At 47.3% G+C, this 22,479-nt stretch overlaps 1 protein-coding gene across 3 annotated transcripts in view; it reads left to right on the top strand.

Moving 5' to 3' along the window:
- The window catches only part of TMEM255A (transmembrane protein 255A), a 52,398-nt gene that overhangs the window by 3,946 nt on the left and 25,973 nt on the right, over positions 1-22,479 (top strand). For 2 of the 3 annotated variants that reach the window (XM_003360426.4, XM_021080216.1), the window contains exons 2-7: positions 2,964-3,106; positions 12,187-12,249; positions 14,620-14,709; positions 19,553-19,621; positions 21,322-21,393; positions 21,816-21,904. In XM_003360426.4, coding sequence (XP_003360474.1) covers positions 2,964-3,106; positions 12,187-12,249; positions 14,620-14,709; positions 19,553-19,621; positions 21,322-21,393; positions 21,816-21,904 — 526 coding nt within the window. The remainder of the gene's footprint in view (positions 1-2,963; positions 3,107-12,186; positions 12,250-14,619; positions 14,710-19,552; positions 19,622-21,321; positions 21,394-21,815; positions 21,905-22,479) is intronic. The other variant, XM_001925258.6, reaches the window with a different exon arrangement.

Here is a 22,479-nt window from a genome sequence, read left to right as displayed (position 1 = left end):
TGGTGGGCACTGTTTTCAAATACCTGCTGCTTTATTTAAGTATCTCATGGTGTCCGAGGTTTTTTGATATGCTGACTTACTAAATAGAATCGGATGAGATGTTCCTGTGTTGATGGGAACATCTAAGGCCCCAAATTCAACCCTAATGTGAACAGAGCTCTGCTTCTCCCTTTTAATGAACAACCACCAGGAAACTACCCTCAGCAGACACAGTGAGCTGCCTTTTGGGAGCCTGGGCCACCCTTTCAGAGGACAGGTGTGTCTTGCTCTAAGTAGATGTGACATAAGTCAAATTGCCATTAAACATGAGTGGACAGGTGATTCTTCACTTTTCAAAAGGACTCATCCCGGGGTTCCTTAAAAGGGTCAGCTTTCCAAGTGCAACTAGAAATAAGTTCATTTTACCCAGTTTTAGTTCTTAGACTGTAAAATAAGGGGTGACTTGAAGGAGGGCCTGAGGGGACAGAGAATATTCAACCTGGTGAAGGGGGAGTTTTCTTAGGAATTTTAGCCAAAGCTCATCCCGTCTGGAGGCAAGGCCCCTGTGGAGCTGCAAGATCTCTGCCTGGGTTTCTCAACTGACTGGATTTTCAATTCAGGTTCAAAAGCAAGAGAAAAAAAAAAAGGGATTTTCAAATGACACCATGTGGTTTGCTGAGTCACTTTTCTGACCCGGCTGCTGTGCTTTTAAGAGTTAGAGTGATATTTGCAAAGGAGACTCAGGAGCTGTGAATAAGATCAAAAGCCAGTTGGCAGGGAAAGAGAAGGCGAGTAATACTCCCAAATTTAGAAAGACCGTGTACACACGCTCCCCCAAATCTAGTCTCTAAGGCGACGTGTTTTCCGTGTGAGGTGTTGAGACACTTTCGTGTGTCACAAAGATACCCTTGGTGTGTCCAGACGTTCGTTCCCTCACTCCATTTTGCTAGTTAGGGGCCGGTAGGGCTTAGGTGGTGCGAGTTGACACAGGAGAAAGGCAGGGGGAGGGAGGTGATGTTGGTAAGCTTATGTTAGAGCCCCTCTGGAGCCAAGTGGCAAATTCACTGAGAAGAGCTATCATGGAATGGACTTAGGGACCCTGGCGTAGAGACTATTGAGGGTCCGTGGAAATCTTAAGGAAGGATAACTAACCTTTAGATAAACAGGAGAAATAAATCCCGCCCCCCCCCACCCCTTCGCAGCCTGAGTCTCCAGCGTGCTGGCCAGCAGTCAGCTCCCTGTCTGCATCCCAAATAGCCCTCTCACACAGAGGGCCCTGAGGTCACAGGTGTCTCCCGCCTCCTGATGTTTTCACCCCTGGAGGCTGGACTCGGGGCCCCTGGAGAGGAGCCTCGGTTCCCACCTCTCTTTACCTCTCCTCCCAGGGTGCAATGTGGCCGCTTTCATCTGTGGGTGCCTCTAAACGCCCAGGCCACGTCTACGTGTCCATGTAAAATGGTCCTAGAATAGAGCCGTATTAGAAATGACCCTGATGAGTCACATCCCTCACTTTCGAGGCTGACGTCAGGGGAGAGACCGCCAGCCCCTCCCACCTCCCTCGGAGCCTTCGGCAGGGACCCAGGGACCCAGGGACCGCACTGGGGGAGATGAGCAGGACGGTGGGGCTCGCCCAGGGTGGCACTCCTGCTGCTCTTCTTCCCTCGAGGACGGGGTACCTGCTGGGGGCTGCAGGGCCGCCCCGCAGCCCCCTCCTCTCATCACCACCAGGCCTCCCCGGCTTGCTGATTTTCTCGCCTCCCTCCCCCTTCTTCCATCCCCTCTCCCCTCTTCCCAGTGGTGCAGTCTGGGCAGCTTCAATGGCAGCTGCTTCCTGAGGCTGCAGTGGGGCCTCCCAGAAGGACGGGGTCCTAGGAACAGTCCCCAGTGGCCTCTTTGAGGCCCATAAATGACAGCCAAGCCAGCTGGGTGGGCAACCCCAGCATAACAAGGCTCCCCACCCTTCATCTTCCCCCCTAGAGAACTGGACTCTCAGGCCAAGTCCCCCCAGTTGCTGATTTTTATGAGCACTCCTAGGTGGTAGCTCATCCCTGGCATTTCCTGGTGAGAACCCCCTCCCCAACCAGAGAAACTCATGTAGTGTGTTGAGCAGGGCTCCATTCCTTAAAAAAAGAAAGGTGAAAAGCGTGTCTAGATACCGTTTTTCTATCTGACTTAATAAGCCTGTTTTCGAAAAAAAAAAATATTGGTTTGCGTTATTATGTCTGATAAGCATTGAGTAGAAGAATGAGTTTCTCATCATTTGTATTTATGTCACCCTCACATAAGCTTAAACACTGTAAGTTATAATCCTCTCCATCTGCTTCCCCGGATACATATCTTTGTGGACTAATGGCCTCCAAACACTTACTTTATTATACACATTTGTTATGTGGCACATCTCGCCAACACACCATTTTTAAGTTTACACATGAGGTGGCAAATGTCAGAAATAAATGAGAAAAAAAAAAAATCCCAGTACCTGGCTTGGTTCTGATATTTACACTGAAAATGAAATTTCGTATCTCTGGCTTATGAAAGAATTCTTCTCAGTTGCATATTGGCTTTAAAATATTTTTATTTAATACCACCACAGTACACTTTCCATTTATCATATGCCTTATAATTTGGCTTAAAAAAACCATTACACTAAGTGGGTATGACACATCTTTTATTGAATGCCAAAAGCACAAAAATTTGTTTAGGTTTTATGTAACTGGTGCAATTTCCTTCTGTTGTTTATTTTCAAACTGGAAATATATATATATATATATATAAAAGTTTTTAAGCTGGAAATATAATAGATATGATTGTAAACATAGCACCTGACAACTGCAGAAAACTAAAGCTCCCCATAATCCCACTCCCCAGAGATATCCCCAGTTACCAGGTGGAGGAGGAAAGGAAAACCTTCCACGTGATTTTTTTTCAAGTCTATCCCTTCTCTGGCCGAAATGAGCAATTTCACTTTCTCTGTGTGCTTTCAGGAGCCTTCAATCGGAGGAAAAGAAACTCCATCTATGTCACCGTGACTTTGCTTATTGTGTCCGTATTAATACTCACGGTGGGCCTCGCTGCAACCACCAGGACCCAGAATGTGACTGTTGGAGGTTACTACCCAGGAGTTATTGTAAGTATAAAAGGCATAGGTAGGTCTCGGCAGTTTGCTGGCTACAGACATTTGGTTCTACCCTGATAGTTTTCAATTCTGTTTGAGTTTTTGTGTTTGCTCAGTTTTCCGCCTTTATAGTTCTCTACGTTTCTATAGAGAGGCAACTCTGGGCCCATTTAGAAGAGCACTGGAATAAGAATCAGGAAGCCCTGCTCTACCCCTAACAAACAGTGTGACCCCAAGCAAGTCATCTCACCACTAGGCCCTCAGCTTTCTGGTTGAGGAGGTGTTCCTAATTCGCAGTGTTAACCTTAGGCTGAGATCCTGTCCTCTCTGGGCATCTGCTTGCCTATATGTAGTAGAGGTCACCTGATCTTACCTGAAATCTGCCGACCCCTGCAGCCTGACAGTCTATGACCCACAGCACTGACCTGCCCTCCTACCACAAAGTGATCCTGCCCTCCTACCAGGAAAAATGTGGAATATTTACTCCTACAATTTGTGTCTTTATTCATTTACAAAGTATATACACGTTTGCCAAGCATAGAAAAATGGAAATTCAAAAATTAGGTAAAAACGAAATACCTGTTAATTTTTGATATCCTCGTACTAATCCTAAAATGTCAAGGAATGAGATGTACTTGGCATGAAGTCTCATTAAAGGGAGTGGCTACAAATTTTTGTTTCCAACAACCTCCTGGATCATTTTGAATACTGGGGGCTTTCTCATCAGATATGCTTCGGTTGGCATTGGTGTCATTGTTTTTTAATGGGATCTCACAGTGTGGTTGACAACGAGCTCACCCGGAGTGGTCCACGTGTCAGCCCTGTCATTTTCTCTTTTTCTCCATGCTCGCTGGGCTTACAATATTAGGGTCATCTTCAACTTGTGGTTTCTTTTTTTTTTTAACTCGTCGTTTCTCAACAGGAGTCTTTCCAAATGACTTATCCATTTTGTTGGATCAAGTTTAGTTAAGACCAGAGAAGGCTATCCAGAACTGCCCTCAACTTCCCTCCCTGCCTAGCTCCTCGGAATGTGTCCTCCTCTCTGCCAGGATAGCTGGCCTTGTCACCTGACATTCACACCGAGGGAGGGCGCCAGTGACAGTCTGTTTATTGAATATTTGTAACTTGTCGTTTCTTATTCTTTTAGATAAACAAAAATCAGGAAACAAGAGTTCGAATCGTTTCCTTCCATACTGCAGTGGGTTGTTTTCCCCATCCCAAGGCTGCATGCAGTCCGCTATGGAAACTGCCGAACACTTTGCACGCCAAAGCTCATTTTCTGTCAAGTCCTCATGCAGCATACTTTACATGCATACCATTTCGTTGGTCAGTTATACCTCAGTCAAGCTGGGGAAAAATGAAAGAAAAAGGAAACCAAGCCAAAACCTCCTTTAGATCTACACACACTGCTGTTGCACCCAAAACCCTAACTCTAGAGGTTGGATCATATGTTGAATTTTGAATAGCAATTAAATGACTCCCCAGTTGGAACTGCTAGAGGGCAGGAAGGACGTTTCGGATGGTTCTTTTTAAAATTGCATTATTATTATTATTATTATTATTATTTTAATATTTTAGGTTAGTGAAGAGGTCAGACATTATTTGGTGTTTTGTTTCTTTTCTTTCTCGCGCGCGCGCGCTCTCTCTCTTTTGGAGTGTTGGGGTTGAAGAGAGAAGCAGAGGAAAGGGAAGAGATTAAAGATGGATGCCTTTGACAAGCCAGTGCAGTGAGTGGCCAAGCCTGACGCCTGTTGCCTAGGTCACCGATTCCACAGTCGGCCTCTTCAATAGCCTGAGAGCCAGCCTGACGTGGGCTCCCAGCAGCTGAAGGCCCTGCTCCCCGCCCCGCCCCACCCCGCCAGCCTGAGAAGTTCCTTCCCCGCTCTTGGGCCAGCAGGGCTCCCCCCCAGCCGAGGGCAGGTGTCCCACAGACACCGGTTGGTGCCCTCTGTCAAGCATGTGATGTGAGAGCTCACCCCGTCCCCTTCCTGTGGTGAGGCAAGAAAACCAGTCGTCAGCAGAATTGGGTTTTATTTTTAAACACAAGGGGGGAGGGACGGAGGAAGGGGGGGTAAGATGGCATTTTGATGGCTTGGGAGAGCAATTTATAGGGTCTGCGTGACTTTGTGGGCCTCAGGTAGCTGCATTTAGTAAAAGATTTCTGGCTGATGCGCAAATACTCAAGCCAAGATTCAGACTCTCTCTGGGTGAGGGGAAGGTATTTTCCATGTCATTTAAGAGTAGCAACTGCTATTCATGCACAGTGCCTCTGAACCTTCTCTGTAGAATATCTGCCAGTGGGTGGCTGGGTTGGAATACATTAACAAAGGAAGGAGGGCGCGTGATTGTTGTTATTCGAGTACCTGATGTTCAGCTAGCACTGGAAGTTAAAGCAGTGGGGGCGTGTGTCTGTGCGTGTGTCTCGTAAGACCTAATGTGGAAATGTTACCCAGAGAGCTGAGAGCCAGCCCTAGCAGTGTGCCCTATGGTTTAACCTTAAAAAATGTGCTTTTAGAGTTCCTGTAGCTTGTTTCTTCAAAATGAGTTTTAATTATAGAAAGTGCAGAGGGGAAAGACTGCAGGTTGAGAGGCAGAAAAATCCATTCGAGTTTATAGGTCAGATCCTGTTGTAACAAATACAATGACGACTCGCCTCTGAAACAATAAAAGCCTGCAGATCCAGAGTTATCTGGGATTGGGCTGCTTTCGCTCAGTGAATAGCTGGGTTATTAGAGAGGTACTGTGTAAATTCTAAGCCAGTGGTTTCCCCACCGTGGTGTGTATTTTAATAAACACCCCAGGGGAGTCTAATGCAGGCGGGTCAGAGACCACCTGAAGAATTAAAACACAATAAGTACGATTAGTAAAGCCAGAGTAGCATCACGTGGCGTTTTCACATTCTATACTTCGGATTGGTCGGCTTGAATATAAATGACCATGGTAGAGATTTGTGAAAAAATGTCAGATTATTTGGAACGCTGCTGTTTGGGGACTCTGGTTAAATGTGTACATGAGAATTCAAAATTTTAAGATGGACAAATTAGGGAGCAGTTGTTAGATTAAAAGAAGACTTACCATACATTTCACTTAAATACTGAGATCTCAAGCATTGAAAACTATGATTGTATCTGCACAACTCTGAGTCACGTGAAATTTTCTGAGACATCTTTATTTTGCCAGATGAGATGCCCTGTGCAATGAGGTGTATTATGATAGGATGTTAGCTACTCTACTTGAGCTAGAATGTGACATCATCATCCTAAAACACGTGTACAACAGGCATCTTTAAAGATGTGCTAGGAGTTCCCGTCGTGGCGCAGTGGAAACAAATCCGACTAGGAACCATGAGGTTGTGGGTTCAATCTGTGGCCTCGCTCAGTGGGTTAAGGATCTGGTATTGCTGTGAGCTGTGGTGTAGGTCACAGACGCGGCTCAGATCTAGCGTGGCTGTGGCTGTGGTGTGGGCCGGCAGCTGTAGCTCTGATTAGATCCCTAGCCTGGTGAACCTCCATATGCTGTAAGTGAGGCCCTAAAAAAATAAATAAATAAATAAATAAAGGTTATACTCTACTTAGAGTTATTTTAAAAATGTGCTAATCTGTCCAGGCTGAACTGTACAATTTTAAAATAATTAAAACCAACACAGACAGACTGGCTTAGGATTGTCCTTACAGTCCTCAGATATTGACATATCATGTTCCAGAAGAGCTCCAGTGAGCTTTCTACTCTGGAGGCCTTAAAAAGCAAGCGCCTTGGTTGTATGAAGCTGGAAAAGGCAGGGGAGAGAGCCCGCTCCTTCTCTTTAACTCGAACCTTAGGTCCAGGACGGTGAGGCCTCTAAATGTGTTTCCCATGCAACCCACAAGATGGAGTTGGCCACCTGATCAGTGCTGAAAGCCTTTTCCATGGCACCCTGTCCCCCAGCTGTTGTACTGCTAGGGACCACATCAGCCTGGGTTTTCTTTCAGGAAAGAAACCAGAAGTTTTTGCCCTGCTTCCCAGGCAGGGGAGGTGGGCTAGGTTAGTTGAAATTACATCAGCATCGTCACCATGGGGTAGTAGGAGGCAGAGACACTAGGGATGGTTCAAAACAATCAGCAGCTCAGAAAGCTTCTCTAGGCCAGTGTGGCTTCAGCTTCACACGTGAAGACTCTTGATAATTCCAACAAAGTTTTGACTAACGGGAATGCCCAGGAAATACAAGGAGGTCTGGATAGTGGGATTTTGTGGTTTATCGTGAATTAGGCAGAATTTTTTTCTACCTCGTGTTGGAAATGTTTCTATGAGATCATTCTAAAGTAAAGTTCCTAGCTTAGTAAGCACATTTCAAAGATGAGACCTGAGTCTTGATTTGCTAGATAAGATTACCCTTCATTGACCTCCTGTGCCCCCTTAGCATTGTGATTCACAGCTCTCTAAAGGCGCCCTCGGCCTGGTCTCTGTACCTCTCTTGCCAAAATTGTTAATTCACAGTCCCCTGAACATGGCTTGGCTGGAACATCCTTCCTGGGCTCTCTCTGTTTATCTAAATGCTCTGTCCTCCCCCACCCTAAGGACACAGCTGGGCATCTCCCCACTGCTAGGGTCCACAGTGGTGTCTGCCATCTTTGAACTCCCTACCACAGGTCCCCTATACTCATGGTTCTTGGAAAAGACTTAACACTCTGCTTTGTGGGATGTTGGGCTATATTCTCATTTAGCTGTGTTTATACAGGTCTCCAATTCCTTATCTGAACCCTTGGGCCAAATGTGTTTGCAAATTTAGACTTTTTTTTAAATTTCAGAAGGATAACATATTATCTGACAACCCAGGGGAGTCTTGAGATGCACCCCATAATCAAGCACCTTCATCTTTTTTCAGTAAATTGATTTTTACACTAAGTAGATAAACATAAAATCACCTCACATCAGTTCAAGATCAGGTTTTGCCACCAAGTTGGTTACAAAAAAACCCTTTTGCTTTTAAGAGCTTTGTGGATTTCAGGATTACAGAAGGGGATTGTGGACCCCTTTACCTAATACAGGTCCTCGAGGCTGAGTCTCTTTGGTCTTGGCCCTACTTCCTGGTCTCTGAATCGCAGGTCTAGCACAGTGCCTGCCAGAGTATATGTCCAATTAATACTTATTGAATGATTAGTCCTTTTGAGCCTCTGCCCCAGTGGATGGGGAATAGGCATGGGTTATAGGGCACAGCCTAAAAAGAGCCCTTGAATCTGACTGATTTCTAATGATTTGTCTTTTTTTTTTTTTTTTTCTTCTACAAGTGGAGGGCAGCCAAAACAAAGCAAACTGGTTATTTGTTCAGGTAATGGGGAATTAGGGTGGAGGTCCAAAGGTCTGAACATACCATGATTCCATGCTGTTCTCAAGGGAGGACCACACAGCTTACCTTTCTGATGCCTCAGGAGAGCAAACAGTGGGCTAGAAGCCGCTGCCCATTTTCAGGAAGTTCTGTTGATTTTTCCTTCTTTACTTTCACCCCCTCAGCTCTTCCTCAAATAGGACTTCTTGCTCCATTCCTGCAGAAACCTTCTTCCCTGGGGGGCAGTGGTAAAGGTCACTATTCTGCTAACCCTGGCCACACACTCAGCACAATGTGGCTGGAAGAACACCAGCTGTTAGGGGAACTTCAGTCAGGGGAGTTAGTCAGGGGAGCTGTTAGTCAAGGGAGCTAACTAGTCCTGGCCCTGCTATGAACTTGTGGTAAGAGGGGACGTGTCCATATAATTCTCTAGGCCTCCACTTTGCTGTCTATCAAATGGGAGTGCTACAGGCTCCCCCAAACTCCGTAACATAACGTGGAGGGCAGGTGCTTCTTTAAATTCAAATTCTTTCAAATGGCAGGTAGTTTTAATGACACGGGGGAGTTCTTCAAGCTGTCACCCAGATGAGTGAACTCTTCCAGCCAGAACTCAATTAGTATAAGTTCCCCATCTGGTGAACTCTGCCTGTCTTTGACCTCATTTAAAAATGTCTCCTCCGGAGTTCCCGTTGTGGTGCAGTGGTTAACGAATCCGACTAGGAACCATGAGGTTGCAGGTTCGGTCCCTGCCCTTGCTCAGTGGGTTAACGATCATCCAGCGTTGCCATGAGCTGTGGTGTAGGTTGCAGACGCGGCTCAGATCTGGCATTGCTGTGTCTCTGGTGTAGGCCAGTGGCTACAGCTCCGATTTGACCCCTAGCCTGGGAACCTCCACACGCCGCAGGAGCGGCCCAAGAAATAGCAAAAAAAAGACAAGAAAAAAATGTCTCCTACTCTGTGAAATCTTAGAACCACCATCTATTTAGCAGCCTACCTTATGCAGGTCATGCTGTGTACATACCTTATCTCAGGTAATCCTCATAGCAGTCCTGTATGGTAGCTACCATTATGATCCCATCTTAGGGATGAGGAAACTGAAGTGCAGAGTGATGGAGGACTTAGCCCAAGATCACATCGTTTGTAAGTAGCAGAGCCAAGAATGTAATACAAAATGGATTATTCTTTGCTCCTGTATTTCTTTGTGCCTCGCCTGTGGTCCTTGACCCACAGTCTGTGCGTCGCGCACTAGACTATCAACTCCTTGAGGGCAGAGGCCATGTCTTCTTATTTATCTGGCAAAAGTACTCAGTGAGTGTTAGAAAATGGACTTGGAGTGGAACAGAAATGGAATGGAAGGCAAGGGGAGGGAACTGGGTGAAGGAACTGGCTGACCTGGGATTTCCAGCCCCAGAGCACCTTGTCTTTCCAGCCGGTTTCATGAGGCTTCACCCCACCTCTTCCGGTCACCGGCATCAGAGTGTTATTTGAGAGTGTCAGGAATAGCGAGTGTGTTGCTTCCTGTCTTAAGGCAAAGACTGCTGTCGGGGCTCAGAAGACATTCAGTGAATATCTGTGGAAACAGATGAACCACTCACTAAAATGACTTATTTTCCATGTAAGAAGCTGCCTCTGACTTTCAATCTCCACCAATGGCCCAGAGTGTCAGAAGCACAGGCTATTCATGGAATTATTCTTGAAAAATAAAAGCTGTGGAACATATTTGAAAGGGGAGATAGGATAGAATATGAAACTCTTATGAAATAGAGCAAATAATGATAGGATTTTCCAGCTCAAATCAGGTTAGAGCTGCTCAAAAGTAGAATGTCTTTAAAAATAGTAATAATAAGCACTAGAATAATAACTCATATTTACCGAGTACTCACTGTGCCAGGGCCTGTGCAAAGTTCTTGGACTGTACCATCCTGGCTAACCCTGACAAAACCCTGTAAGACAGCCACTACTGTAGTCCCCATTTTCCAGCTAAGGAAAATGAGGTTTAGCGATATCAGTTTGTTCAAGGTCTCACAGACACAAGTGGAAGAACTGGGGCTAGAAGCCAGGTTAGTCTGATGACCAGGTTTTTGTTTGTTGTCTTCTAAGAACCGCACCTGCGGCATATGGAAGTTCCCAGGCTAGGGGTCTAATCAGAGCTGTAGTTGCCTGCGTACACCACAGCCACAGCAACGCCAGATCCACTCCAGGTCTGCGACCTGCACCACAGCTCACGGCAACACTATCTCTTTAACCCACTGAGCAAGGCCAGGAATCGAACCTGTATCCTCATGGATACTAGGTCCGGTTCGTTACTGCTGAGCCATGATGGGAACGCCTGATGACCAGGTTTTAATCACTATACTTTATCATAAGATATTTTAATTGCATTTTTTTTCTGCACCTGGGGCATGCGGAAATTCCTAGGCCAGGCATTGAATCTGCGCCACAGCAGTGACAATGCCGGATCCTTAACCGCTACACCACCAGGGAGCTCCTTAATTACATTTCAAATAAGACCAGGTGGGAGACAGGCATAGTTTGCCGAGTGAGAATGCCCTCGGTAGAGTCTTGCATGGCCGGGGAGACACCCTTACGCTCTCCAGCTCCTATTTCCCAAGAGGGCTTGCTGGCTGAGTGGCCCTGCAAGATAAGTCCTTGGAAATTTGTTTTCATTCCTTCCCTTCATTCTTTTCCATTCTTGGGTTTCTGAGACAACCATCCAGTCCCCCTACACTTACCCCACTAAGCTCCTACCCAACCTTGGGTCCATTAGATTTCCAATCCTAAGTGTAAGGCTTGGTGGCGGGGCTCAGACTGAAATAGATGCCCCTGTGAGCCGAGGCAAGGCTGCAGATGGAAAGCCAGATCATTAGGGAGGCTCAAGAGAAGTGGAACTACATCATTGGACTTGTGTTAAGATTGATTGGTCCCTTCCCACCACTTTTTACTTGTTCCACTTTCATCCCTGTCAACAGCCCTCGGTTAGTGGTCGTTTTCAGCTGCGAGCGTCAGACTCAATCCACTAATGGCAGAACTGAGAGGAAAGTGGGATCTGCTGCGCGGAGCCAGCATCCCAGCCACTTAGACAGGGAAATTGTTTTTAAGGGTTTTACACTGCCATTTCTGTTCACCCTTTAATGAATGCTTTCTGTCCATAAATGAAGCAGAGATAGAAGAAGAGGTGAATAAGTGCTAATGTAAATTGCAGTGGGTCAACCACAAATACAGGCTTTCCAAAAAATAGTTCTTTTGCGGGCGGGGGCGGGGGCGGGGGCGGTAAGTCTAAGTTAAGGTACTTACTTGCTGATTTCTAAAATACTTCCTGGGTTTGATTAGTGTGCCAGGTGCATCAAAAATTGCTATTTCAAACCTTTATTTTGTAATTCGTGCATCAGGGTAGAAGGTCTCTTTGCAAATGAAAGATAAAGATCAGAATATAATGCGTGCTTTTCACCATTATCTGTCTCATACTGACTCACTAGTCACATGCTACGTGATAGATATTGAAATTGAAGTAAGCAGTCTCTGAAAAGCTATGGTTGACTTTTAATTTTAGCTTTTGGGCACATGCCTTTCTTTTTAGGTGTGATTCATATCTCCAGGGAAAAATTGGCAAATTGTGGGAGAAATACTTTCCTTGTTCATACTTTGTATTTGTGTGAGTAGCAGCTGCAAAGGTTCAGCAGCTATACCCCAGGTATTTTCTGTTATCCGGAATGGGGTCCCGGAGCAGGACTAATCACACACTCAGGCTGGCTGTCTTCCCACATGCTATGTATGCCTTGTTGCTTTGCAGCTCGGCTTTGGATCATTCCTCGGAATCATCGGATCAAACCTCGTAGAGAACAAACGGCAGATGGTAAGTTTTCATCACTACGGAGTCAAATTCATCATCCGAAAAAGTTCAATATTTCTATAGATAAGTAACACATTCCTTATGGTGGCCCAAATGGGGCCTCTAAAAAAAAGTTACTTTGACTTTTCTTCTAAGCCTCCAGGGAACTTGTTTAAAGTGACCCTGTCATGTGCGGCTTGATCTCACCTTGCCTGATGCTGCCTCAGTGGCCCAGCTCGCCTCCTTAAGCCACAGGGATAGGCAAATCTGCATCTTGCCCTTCACTTTGCTCCTCATCCCCAAAGGAGTGTGCCAGCCTATCTGGTCAGGTCATTGTCCCTTCCTACACCCCCTTTGCTTCTCCAGTTTCCACTGCCACAGCCCTGGCTTCCTGACAACTCTCACATGTTCCTCTCTGATGCATAATCTTTGGGGAAGTTTTTGCAGAGGGTTCCTGCCTTTTAGGAGATTCCAATCTGGGGGCCTTTAATAAACAGAATATATTGGGGGCAGAGGAAGCCAAAATAAAATTACGAAGCCAACCTTAAGTATTTCCATCACCCATAGTTCAAAGCTAAGTATGTGGTAAGGTCCAGGGTGAGGGGAAGCATATAACAGGAGGTCAGACTTACAAGTTCTGTGCCCTAATGGGGGCCCACAAGGGCAAGCTGTTGTATTTTCCTGCTTCAGCCTGAGAAGACTTCCTAGAGGGCAAGAGACGGAAGTACAGACCGAATTGCAAGCGTATGGCAGCGTATTGCAGTTTTATAGGCTTGTAAATCATGATGCCTGGTGAGTGGTCAGATGGTGGACTGATTAGGCTCCCCCTGTACAAGTCTCTATGGCATCTAGACTCTGATAATGGGGTCTATTTAACAGCAAGTTTAATCAGATATTGTAATAGCTCCAGGGACAGAGAACTCTAACCATATGTTCTCCCCCAGCCATGTGGGGAATTGCCCTCAGGGGGGTTCTGATAGTTCCCTTCTTCCATTTCACCTGGGCTCTCCTGCTGCCAGTGGTGTTTGCACTTTGGGTTTAAATTATTCAGATTAACAGGGGAGTTCTAATTGTAGAGCCGATCATAGCATAGCTAATAATGCCAATTTCATGACATTGTTCATCCATTATTTACCAATTCTCTGCAGTGCTGTGAAGTGAGATTTATGGGGCGAAGTTTCTGAACAACTCCCAAAGGAGATCAGTGTTTGCTCCTAGCCTGTTGAGACAGGAGAACCTTAGGGTGGCCTTGACTTTGATTTCCTCCTTCTCCCTGGAGAACATGGTATTAATGCCATGCTGTTCCCTCCCCTTTCCCCCAATACCCCAAGGAGGCTGTTTTGAGGGTCAGTAAGGGCAGATGGTGGGCTCCAGCAGGACTGCCCCCTGTCCCTGGAAACACCTTGAAACACCTATCCCCACACTGGATTGTGATGAAAGACATTACTAGGAAAATTTCTGTTATCTAACATGATCAGAGAATAGAACAGTCTGGTTCCAGCAAACATTTTCCGTACTTGAAGTTTTGCTTTTCTTTTCTTTTTGTACTTTCTTTCTTTTCCTTTTTGGTCTTTTAAGGGCCATGCATATGGAGGTTCCCAGGCTAGGGGTATAATCGGAGCTGCAGCTCTGCCCTACGCCACAGCCACAGCATCATGGGATCCGAGCCATGTCTGCAACCTACACCACAGCTCACGGCAACGCTGGATCCTTAACCCACTGAGCAGGGCCAGGGATCGAACCTGCATCCTCATGGATGCTCGTCAGATTCGTTTCCACTGAGTCATGATGGGAACTCCAAAATTTTTATGTATACCGCACAGAGTCGATTAGTTTCAGAGATGTCAACCCTTGTAAAATGCCTTTGACATCTAAGCCATAATGAGTTGAGCAGTGAAGCAGGGCAGGTGGGGTTGTGTGAGGCCTCAGCATCAGCCCCATCTTCTTCAACGCCTATCATGGGGTCAGGGAGTGGGGAGAGGAACACTGTATGCGGAGCCGGCAGACACAGGCTCTTCCATATACTGGCTGGTGATGCTGGGCACATCACTTCCCCTCTCCAGTTCCATAATAAATCAAATAGGGGGTTGGACTACATGATGTCAAAAGGGCCAACTTTTTTCTGAGTCTGAGAATGGAGGAGCCACGCAGTCGTAATTCCTCAGCATCCTTTTCATGTGGTGCCCACAGACTCATGGAGTGAATCTCTTAGTTTGCCCTGAAAATGTCACAAGTGCTTCAGGGGCCCTTTGTCCGCATCCTCCTCCCCCTGCTCCCACTCATCCCCCGGTGACTGAAAAGGGTGTCCCTGCGGGGTCTCTTGGAGACTGCCTCGCCTCCAGAAGCAGCGAGAGTGGAAGGCTAACAGACACTTCTGTTTTGTCCTCCCCACAGCTGGTGGCTTCCATCGTCTTTATCAGCTTTGGTGTGATTGCAGCCTTCTGTTGTGCGATAGTCGATGGGGTCTTTGCTGCCAGACACATTGTGAGTATTTTTAGCCCAGAGTTAAAGTGCATGTGCAGTACCAAGAGGCTTTGTCCACAGTGTGTGTGCACTGGGTGTGTGCTGAGGGCTCTGAGGGTCACAGAAGAGGGAGAAGACCGGACTCCCCTGCCTCCAGGAGATGACATCGAGATGAGGACATCCCTGGACACACATGGGCACTAGACCGCTGGCTCTAAGCTGCAGGTATAAACTCTACCTGCCACAGTGTTTCATCTTAGAATTGAGATCAGGGCAGGCTTCCTGGTAGTAGGCGGGCTGGAGCTAAGCCTTTGACATGTGGGCGAGATGTGGAAAAGTCAAAGACAAGTGCATCGGGGCCAGGGGACTGGCCTGGAAGTGATGCTGAGAGGGAGGAGGTCGGGAAAGAGCAGGAAGCCACGTGACTTCCCAAGAGCCTCCAAGGTGGCAGTAGCTGACCTTTCTCCCCTTCCACAGCGGCAAGAGCAGGCCATGAGGACAGACACCTTTTCTAGGACACCTGAACTTCACTGTCTCTACAACAGTGGTTGGAGTGGGGTGATGTGATTGGGGTCCTCAGAGCTAGAGGCCTCCAATCAGAGCCCGGCCGTAGAGTTAAGGTACCAGATGCTTCCTACCCTGGAGAAGCTGTGCCTTGGGGAAGGTGGTTTCACTCCTGAAACCCAAACCTGTGCTCCTTCTCTGGCGAGGCCTGGGATCCCTGTCCTTCCCAGGGGGACTCGCCCCTCTGTCAGTGCTGTCTGTCTTGTACCATTCCAGACATGTGACCCAGAGCTGCCTTCTCCATTGGGCTCAAGAGACACCGGGCCTAGGACCCATGGACTTTCAAGGGTCCCAGAAAAATATGAGAATTTCTTCTCAAATCAGAAGGTGAACTTTTTAGGCTGGAAAAAAAAGTTTTCACACACAATAGGAATTTGTGTTTATGCCACTGCCGTCATAAGCTATCCTTAAAATAAAATATCATTTTCAATATTTTTAAATAGAGGCGGGGGTTTACAAAAGGCAGAAGTCCCAAGGAAGTCATAACAGAGCCCTGATCTGACCCACAGACCCAAATCCAGGGCAGCCCAATCAACTTCTCGAGCCCGCGACAAACTCAAATACTCACCCCCACCCCCACTGCACCAACAACGAACATCAAAATGTCTAATGAACTAGTTGGAATTCTGTGTTTTCAAAGCAGTTGAATCAGAGCAAACTTGTATTATTGGCATATTCTGTGGATCAATGATATTTGATTCCCTTTCAGTTGCTGGCTAACAGTGTGGGTCATCCTGAGGGAGTGTCCTGCGGTGGATCTGGGGAAGGATAACTCGCAACATTATTATTTCAATTCCAACCTGTTTGTGGCCCCTCCTCCCAGACATAAGAGTCAGTCCCTCATTTGTTAAGATTAGTGGAATTTGTATGGTCAGTGCTGGCATCTTGAGAGAGAATTTCTGGCCAGGGGGGGAAGTATGGGGTAGGAGAGAGAGGCCTCTGGACCAGTTTTCTTTGGGGGCCAGGAATGTGTCGGCCCCTGTATGAGACCCCTCCCTATTGATTTTAGCTGAGAGAGGCCATCTTTTTCTTCTTAAAAAGGCAAATGACACAACAGGAACTTGTAACAGCCACGAGCTTACCACCGTAACATAGCAATTCTTACCATTTTTACATATTACCTTCTGAGTATATACCTATTTTGTAGGATGCTTGCAGTCAGTCATAGTAGGTAGGCTATTTTGTTTCAACAGGAGCCATCTTAATAACAATAATTGCTTGTTTTGTGCAGTGAATCTAGGGTTTCAGTGTGCCTTGACATCTATTATCTCATTTGAGACCCACAGCAATCCTGTGAGATATGTAGGGCAGGCATTATTATTCCCATTTGACAAGCACACGTCACTCTGAGGCAGTCTCCATGGCAACAGAGGCCTAGTGGTCAAAGAAGCCTGCAGTAGATTTTGATGGCATCCTGAGCCTAAAATGGCTTCCTGTTTTCCCCGCCTCCTCCCACCTCTGATTCTTTTTCTTAAAAAAAACAAAACAAAACAAAAACAGCTTTATTCATTATGCCGTATGGCAGAAATTGGCACAATACTGGAAATCAACTATACTTTAATTAAAAAAACAGGTTTATTGAGATATAATCCCATACAATTTACCCATCTGAAGTATACAGTTCAGTGTGTTTTAGTACATTCATAGTTATATGCAAACTATCCCCACATCATTTTAGAAGATTTTCTTCATCCCCCAAACAACCCAGTGCTTTAGCTATCACCTCCCTATTCCCCATTTTACAGTTTAACTTCTTTCACTTAGTGTAATGTTTTCCACATTCATCCATACTGTAGCATGGTATCAGTGCTTCCTTTCTTTTTATGGCCTAATAATATTCCATTACATGGATATGCCACATTTTGGTTATCTGCCCACCAGTTGATGGACATTTGGGTTGTTTCCACCTTTTGGCTTTTATGAATAATGCTATTGACATTCGTGTACCACTTTCTATGTGGACATATGTTTACATTTTCTTTGTGCATATACCTATGATTGGAAGTACTGGTCATATGGTAGCTATATTTAACCTTTGGATGAACTGCCAATTTTCCAAAGTGGCTGCATCATTTTACATTTGCACTGGAAGTGTGTGAGTGTGCCAACCTCTCTACATCCTTGCCAACTCCCGTTATTATCTGCCTTTTTAATTCTAGCCATCCTAGTAGGTACGAAGTGGTTTCTCATTGTGGTTTTGATTTGCATTTCCCTGACTGTGAAACTCTGTGATCACTGTGCTCAGTCAAAAGCAATGGGAGAAAAAAAAATCCAAATTATATTTCCTGGAAGTTTCTTCTAGCTTCAGACCCCAAGCCCTCTGTACTTCCTGCTATTAGTGACCTGCAGTAGAGCGTGTGATTCAGGGGTTGGGGGGAAGTCTGGGGGAGTCTTTGAGAAGACCTTTCTGCCTACACTGTACCTATCCTAAGCCATCTCCTAGTTCTCACTGACACCAGGCAGTCTCGAGGAAGGAGGTTCTATTAATCCATGCTGATATCTGTTGGCCAGTTTAAATGAAAGGCACATTTGGGGACTGGCACCGCTTGGTGGGATAGAGGCAACCTTGCCTGTTTTTGAGGAACAACCTGTAACATCATGGTGCCCTGTCCTTTGGTTTGGGGGCATAGGAGCTTCCCCTCAAAACCTTCCCCCTCCCCCTCCGTCTTTGGCTGTGGCATGCACGGTCTTGATGTGGGCTCTCAGTTTCAGACCAGTGATTGAATAATCCTAGCCACAGTGGTGAAACCAGGGAACTCCCTCAGGACCTACCTTGTGACATACCCCTCTAAATGTCTCTTTTTCCTTTTCTCTCGTATCTCCTATTTCCTTCCTCTCCTGTCCCCTACTATACCCATTAGCTAGCTGGGAAAGTCACTTTACCTTCTTGTGCTACGGTTTTTCCTCTTCCGCAGGGATGTGCTAGCAACCTGGTTGCCTCTCAGGCTTAGCATGAGGACAGTGTGAAATAATGGGTGTGAATGTGCCCCGAGAGGCCCTGGCACAGACACACCCACACGCGGCAGAAAGCAGTCTCATGGCCCTCCCCTTGCTCCGGAGATGATAGGCCTCCAGATGTACAAGGCTGCTGCGCCCCAGCGGAATGGCCTTTTCTTAGCTCCCCATCGCATGGGCTTGTTCCTCCCTCATGGTCAAAGTGCAGAAGAGTTGCCCGAGGCAGCACAGTGCAGCTGTCTTCATTTAAGGCAGGTGGCGGCTGAGTGCTCTCTGCAGGACCAAGCGGTCAAGAAGGCAACCACCAGCACATCATGCCTCCCCTTCTGCGGGATAATGATGACCTCTGCCATTGCCCAAGCACAGAGAATACATCCTGCCAGGTGTGAATAGGAGAACCCTCGTTCCTTTCCAGCCTGACTCTGGGCTAAGCCCTCAGGGTGATGTGCTTTCAGAGCATGGAGTGGTCATGTAGGAGCAGCTGATGGAAGGTCCTAGGTCCTTGATGGGGCCACAGGCTGGGAGGCAGGAGACACCTGGGTGTTAGGTACGGGAGATTCTCAACCACACGTGTGCGAAAAAAGAGCCACCAAGGATTATTGGCAACGGGGGGGAGAAGTGGGGCGGGGAGAAGGGGGGCAACAGGTGGCCAAACCCCAAAGATCAGTTTGCATAAAGCGCTTGTCCTGTGCTAACCTGCTTTGGGCCAAAGCCCCCTACCTACTGTTAGTTTTCTGGGCTTTAGCAGTATTTTGGGAACTCAGGTAATCTGTGTAGTTGAGTGCAAATGGCTCATCGTTCAGTTGAGTTAAAATATACAGCAGGCTCAGAGGCCCATCCCCCCTGGAGCCTGCTTCCTGAGCTCTTCCTTCTGGAAAAGCTGTGGCAGGGACAGTAGGGAGTACACGTCAGCCAGCCCTGGTCCTGTCCCCAGGTGATAATGAGACCTCATTGTTGGAGCTGGCCTCCCTCCATTTGGGGGTGTGATGTTGCATAACGGGGAGTTTTGACTCTTGTTCTCTGGGGACTCTTTGCAAAGAGACAAAGACCAGAAATAAAAACCAGAGCGGAAATTTCAAGAAACCCATTTCTCAATCAATTTCCTAATTTCTCATTAACAAAATGGCCCAATAGAAAACAGTTATTAGAACATTTTTATCTGATCCTCACATTCTCAGGCTCCCTAGATGGGCAGCTTTCAGAAATTTAACCCAACCCACTGCCTGCTGTGTGTGTGTGTCTGTGTGTCTGTGTGTGTGTGTTTAAATCTTTTATTACCAATCAGAGCACTTGTTGCTTTATCACCAAAGCCAAAACCTCTCTGGTTTGGTATTTCCCTATCCAGGACCTGAAACCACTCTATGCTAACCGGTGCCACTATGTCCCCAAGACATCCCAGAAGGAAGCTGAGGAGGTAAGAGCCAGAATGAAGCTGCACATCTTACCTTTGGGGAAAGTCACCTGCTCTGCTTAGAACCCCTTTTCTTTTACTCCTTCTCCCAGGCAGAGGCCGAGGTATCTTTACTTGTTCAGTGGGACAGAGAACAGTGTTAATGGGGCCCTGGTCATAGGTTAGAGCCTCGTGAGTGCTAATCAGATTTACTTTGTTATGTGGCCACAGGCTGCCCCTCTGACCCCGGCAGGCGGCCTCTCCGTGTGTGGCTTGATCCCAAGAGGGACAGATGAGAGTGCAGAGGCCACAGGGAAGGCCCCTCCCCCAGCTCTGTGGGTGATGGTTCAGCTGCCTGGACTCCATGTCCAGCTGGAAGAAAACCAAGAGCCCCACCAAGCAGCAGGCCTGGAGTGGGGAGGCAGAGCCCGAGTCCCACACGCAGGACGGGTCAGGAAGCCAAATGAGGGTCACTGAAAAGCCTGGTCTCCTTTCAGGTTCTGGGGAGGTCTCAACTGTCAGCCTGGCCCCTCTCATGACACCCCTAGGAGGCCAGTTGGCTAATGCTGGAGAGGACACATGAGGGTGTGTCCCTCCTGCCCTGCACAGTGCTCCTTGGGTCCCTTGTCGCCTCACACAGAACTCGGGGCAGTGGGTGGTGAGGTGATGCTCAGCTCCAGGCCCCTTTTGGAGAGCTTTCATTTGCGCTCACCTCCCCAACCCAGAGAGCACTTTACCATCGAACTCTACCCTGTGCTTCTAGGAACCTCAACCACTTGGTTCTCTATTGACCTCAAACTGAAAGTCAGCAAACCCACGGCCCCACCAGAGGAGCTAGAAGCATGGTGAACTTGTGACTGTTAGAAAAAGGAAGCGAGTGGATGTCAAATGGTGACTGCCTTTCGCACCCTCAGGGGAAGCCACCCTTCCTAAAAGACAGTGTGAGCGGTGCCCGCAGAGTCAGGCCAAGCCATGGCCCTGCTCCAAAGGCATCGGGGCAAGGGTTTCCTTGGGCTCTGCCGTCCATTTGCCCCCTTTTCCTTCCTCAAACACCAATTTGCTATTTTTCAAACTATTCTTGGGTTAGAAGGGAGGAGTAAAAAAATGTGTCTGCCAACACTTTATCAGAAAGGCATGCGCTTTGGGATGAAGGACCCAATATAGAAAAAAGTGCGCATTCCCGTCGTGGCGCAGCAGAAACGAATCCGACTAGTATCCATGAGGATGCGGGTTCCGTCCCTGGCCTCGCTCCGTGGGTTAAGGATCCGGCATTGCTGTGAGCTGTGGGGTAGGTCGCAGACGTGGCTCGGGTCCCACGTTGCTGTGGCTCTGGTGCAGGCCGGCAGCTGGAGCTCCGATTCCACCCCTAGCCTGGGAACTTCCTTAGGCCAAAGGTGTGATTCTAAAAAAAGACAAAAAAGAAAAAAGTGCCCGTCTATCATCCATATTCTCCATGACACAGTGAAACAAACTTACAAGCACTTCACTGCATCCATGTGGGGGCGGGGAGAGAACCTGGAAAATTGCTCACAAAGAGATGGTAAATGAAAATTAATTAAAAAATTGTTTTGTACATTCAAGATGTGTAAAACGTCATCGCTGTTCTCTTGATTTTGTCATGATCGCTTTCTTGGGTTAACTTGGTGACTGTAAACATATTAATAATGACTTCCGCAGGTTCACTTGTCACCCTGGTCCCCCTAACCCTGTTTTTCCTATGTAAGGTCATAAGTTCCTCAACCAAAAATTCTCCTTCCGCGAGGGTTATGAGGAACCTTACCCAGGCAGCTCGAGAGGTACTCTTGTACTTCAGAGTGCATGTGATGGCCCATCTCCCTTCCTTCCCATTCTGGATTCCTCCCCTTTCCTCCTGTACCTGGATTTCCCTCCCCCCACCCCTGTATCCTTCTTTCCTGCCGTCCATTTGTTCTTCCGCCTGTCCTTCCATCTGTCCTTCCTCCTGTCCATCTCCACCCTTTCAGGGATGGGGCACTGAGGGCTGTGGCTAAGGCTGGCCCCGAGCCCAGCCGCACAGCCACTTGCCTCCCGCACAAGTTCATCCAGCCCCCTTCCTGGCCCCACGCCTCCCCCACATTGGCGTGTTCATTTCACAGCCATCCTTACGGTGTCCATCAGTCACGAACGCGCAGTTCCAATCCCGGAGGCTCCTGCCTCCCATCCAGCGCCAGCTCATCTCCTCACTCTTGTGTGTCCTCAGGTGAACTGCCCTCACCTCAGCCGTGGATTCTGCACACCTCGCATCCGGGGCAACACCTGCTTCTGCTGTGACCTCTACAACTGTGGCAAGTGAGTGCCGAGCCCCCAAGGGGGGCTGGGGTGGGGGAAGGGCTTGTGGTAGGGGTCAGAGACGTAGAAGACGGTGGTCTGTCCGTGTGTTTCAGCTGACACGTATTACCTGCCTTCTCTGTGCCGGGCATCATGCTCAGGGCTTGCAAATATCTGATCTCATTTAATCCTTACCTGTGAGATATGGAGCTTTAGTATCCCCATTTTACAGATGATAAGAGTGAGGCTCGGAGGAAACAGACAGCTAGTCCAAGGTCACACAGAATTTGAAAATGGTAGAGGTCAAGGTCACACCCAGTTCTAAGTCCAAGTTCAACAACATTCAGCAAATTGTCATTGAGCACTTTCTCAGTGCCTGACGCTGTTCCAGAAACTGGAGATTCAGCAGCAAGCAAGACAAAATTCTTTGCCCTCACAGAACTTAGATTTTTTTTTTTAGGGAAGACAGTCAATAAACACACCAACATGTCAAGTGTTGATCAAAGCTGTGAAAAATAAACAGGAGAGGTAGGTAGATAGTGACAAAGTGGGCAGGGGACGTGCTGCATCGGATAAGAGGAGGAAGACCTCTTTGA

The sequence above is a fragment of the Sus scrofa genome, chromosome X (assembly GCF_000003025.6).
Source record: "Sus scrofa isolate TJ Tabasco breed Duroc chromosome X, Sscrofa11.1, whole genome shotgun sequence".
NCBI classification, from domain to species: Eukaryota; Metazoa; Chordata; class Mammalia; order Artiodactyla; family Suidae; genus Sus; species Sus scrofa.
Note: the sequence above shows the minus strand (reverse complement) of the source record. Positions and strands in the feature narration are given on the sequence as shown.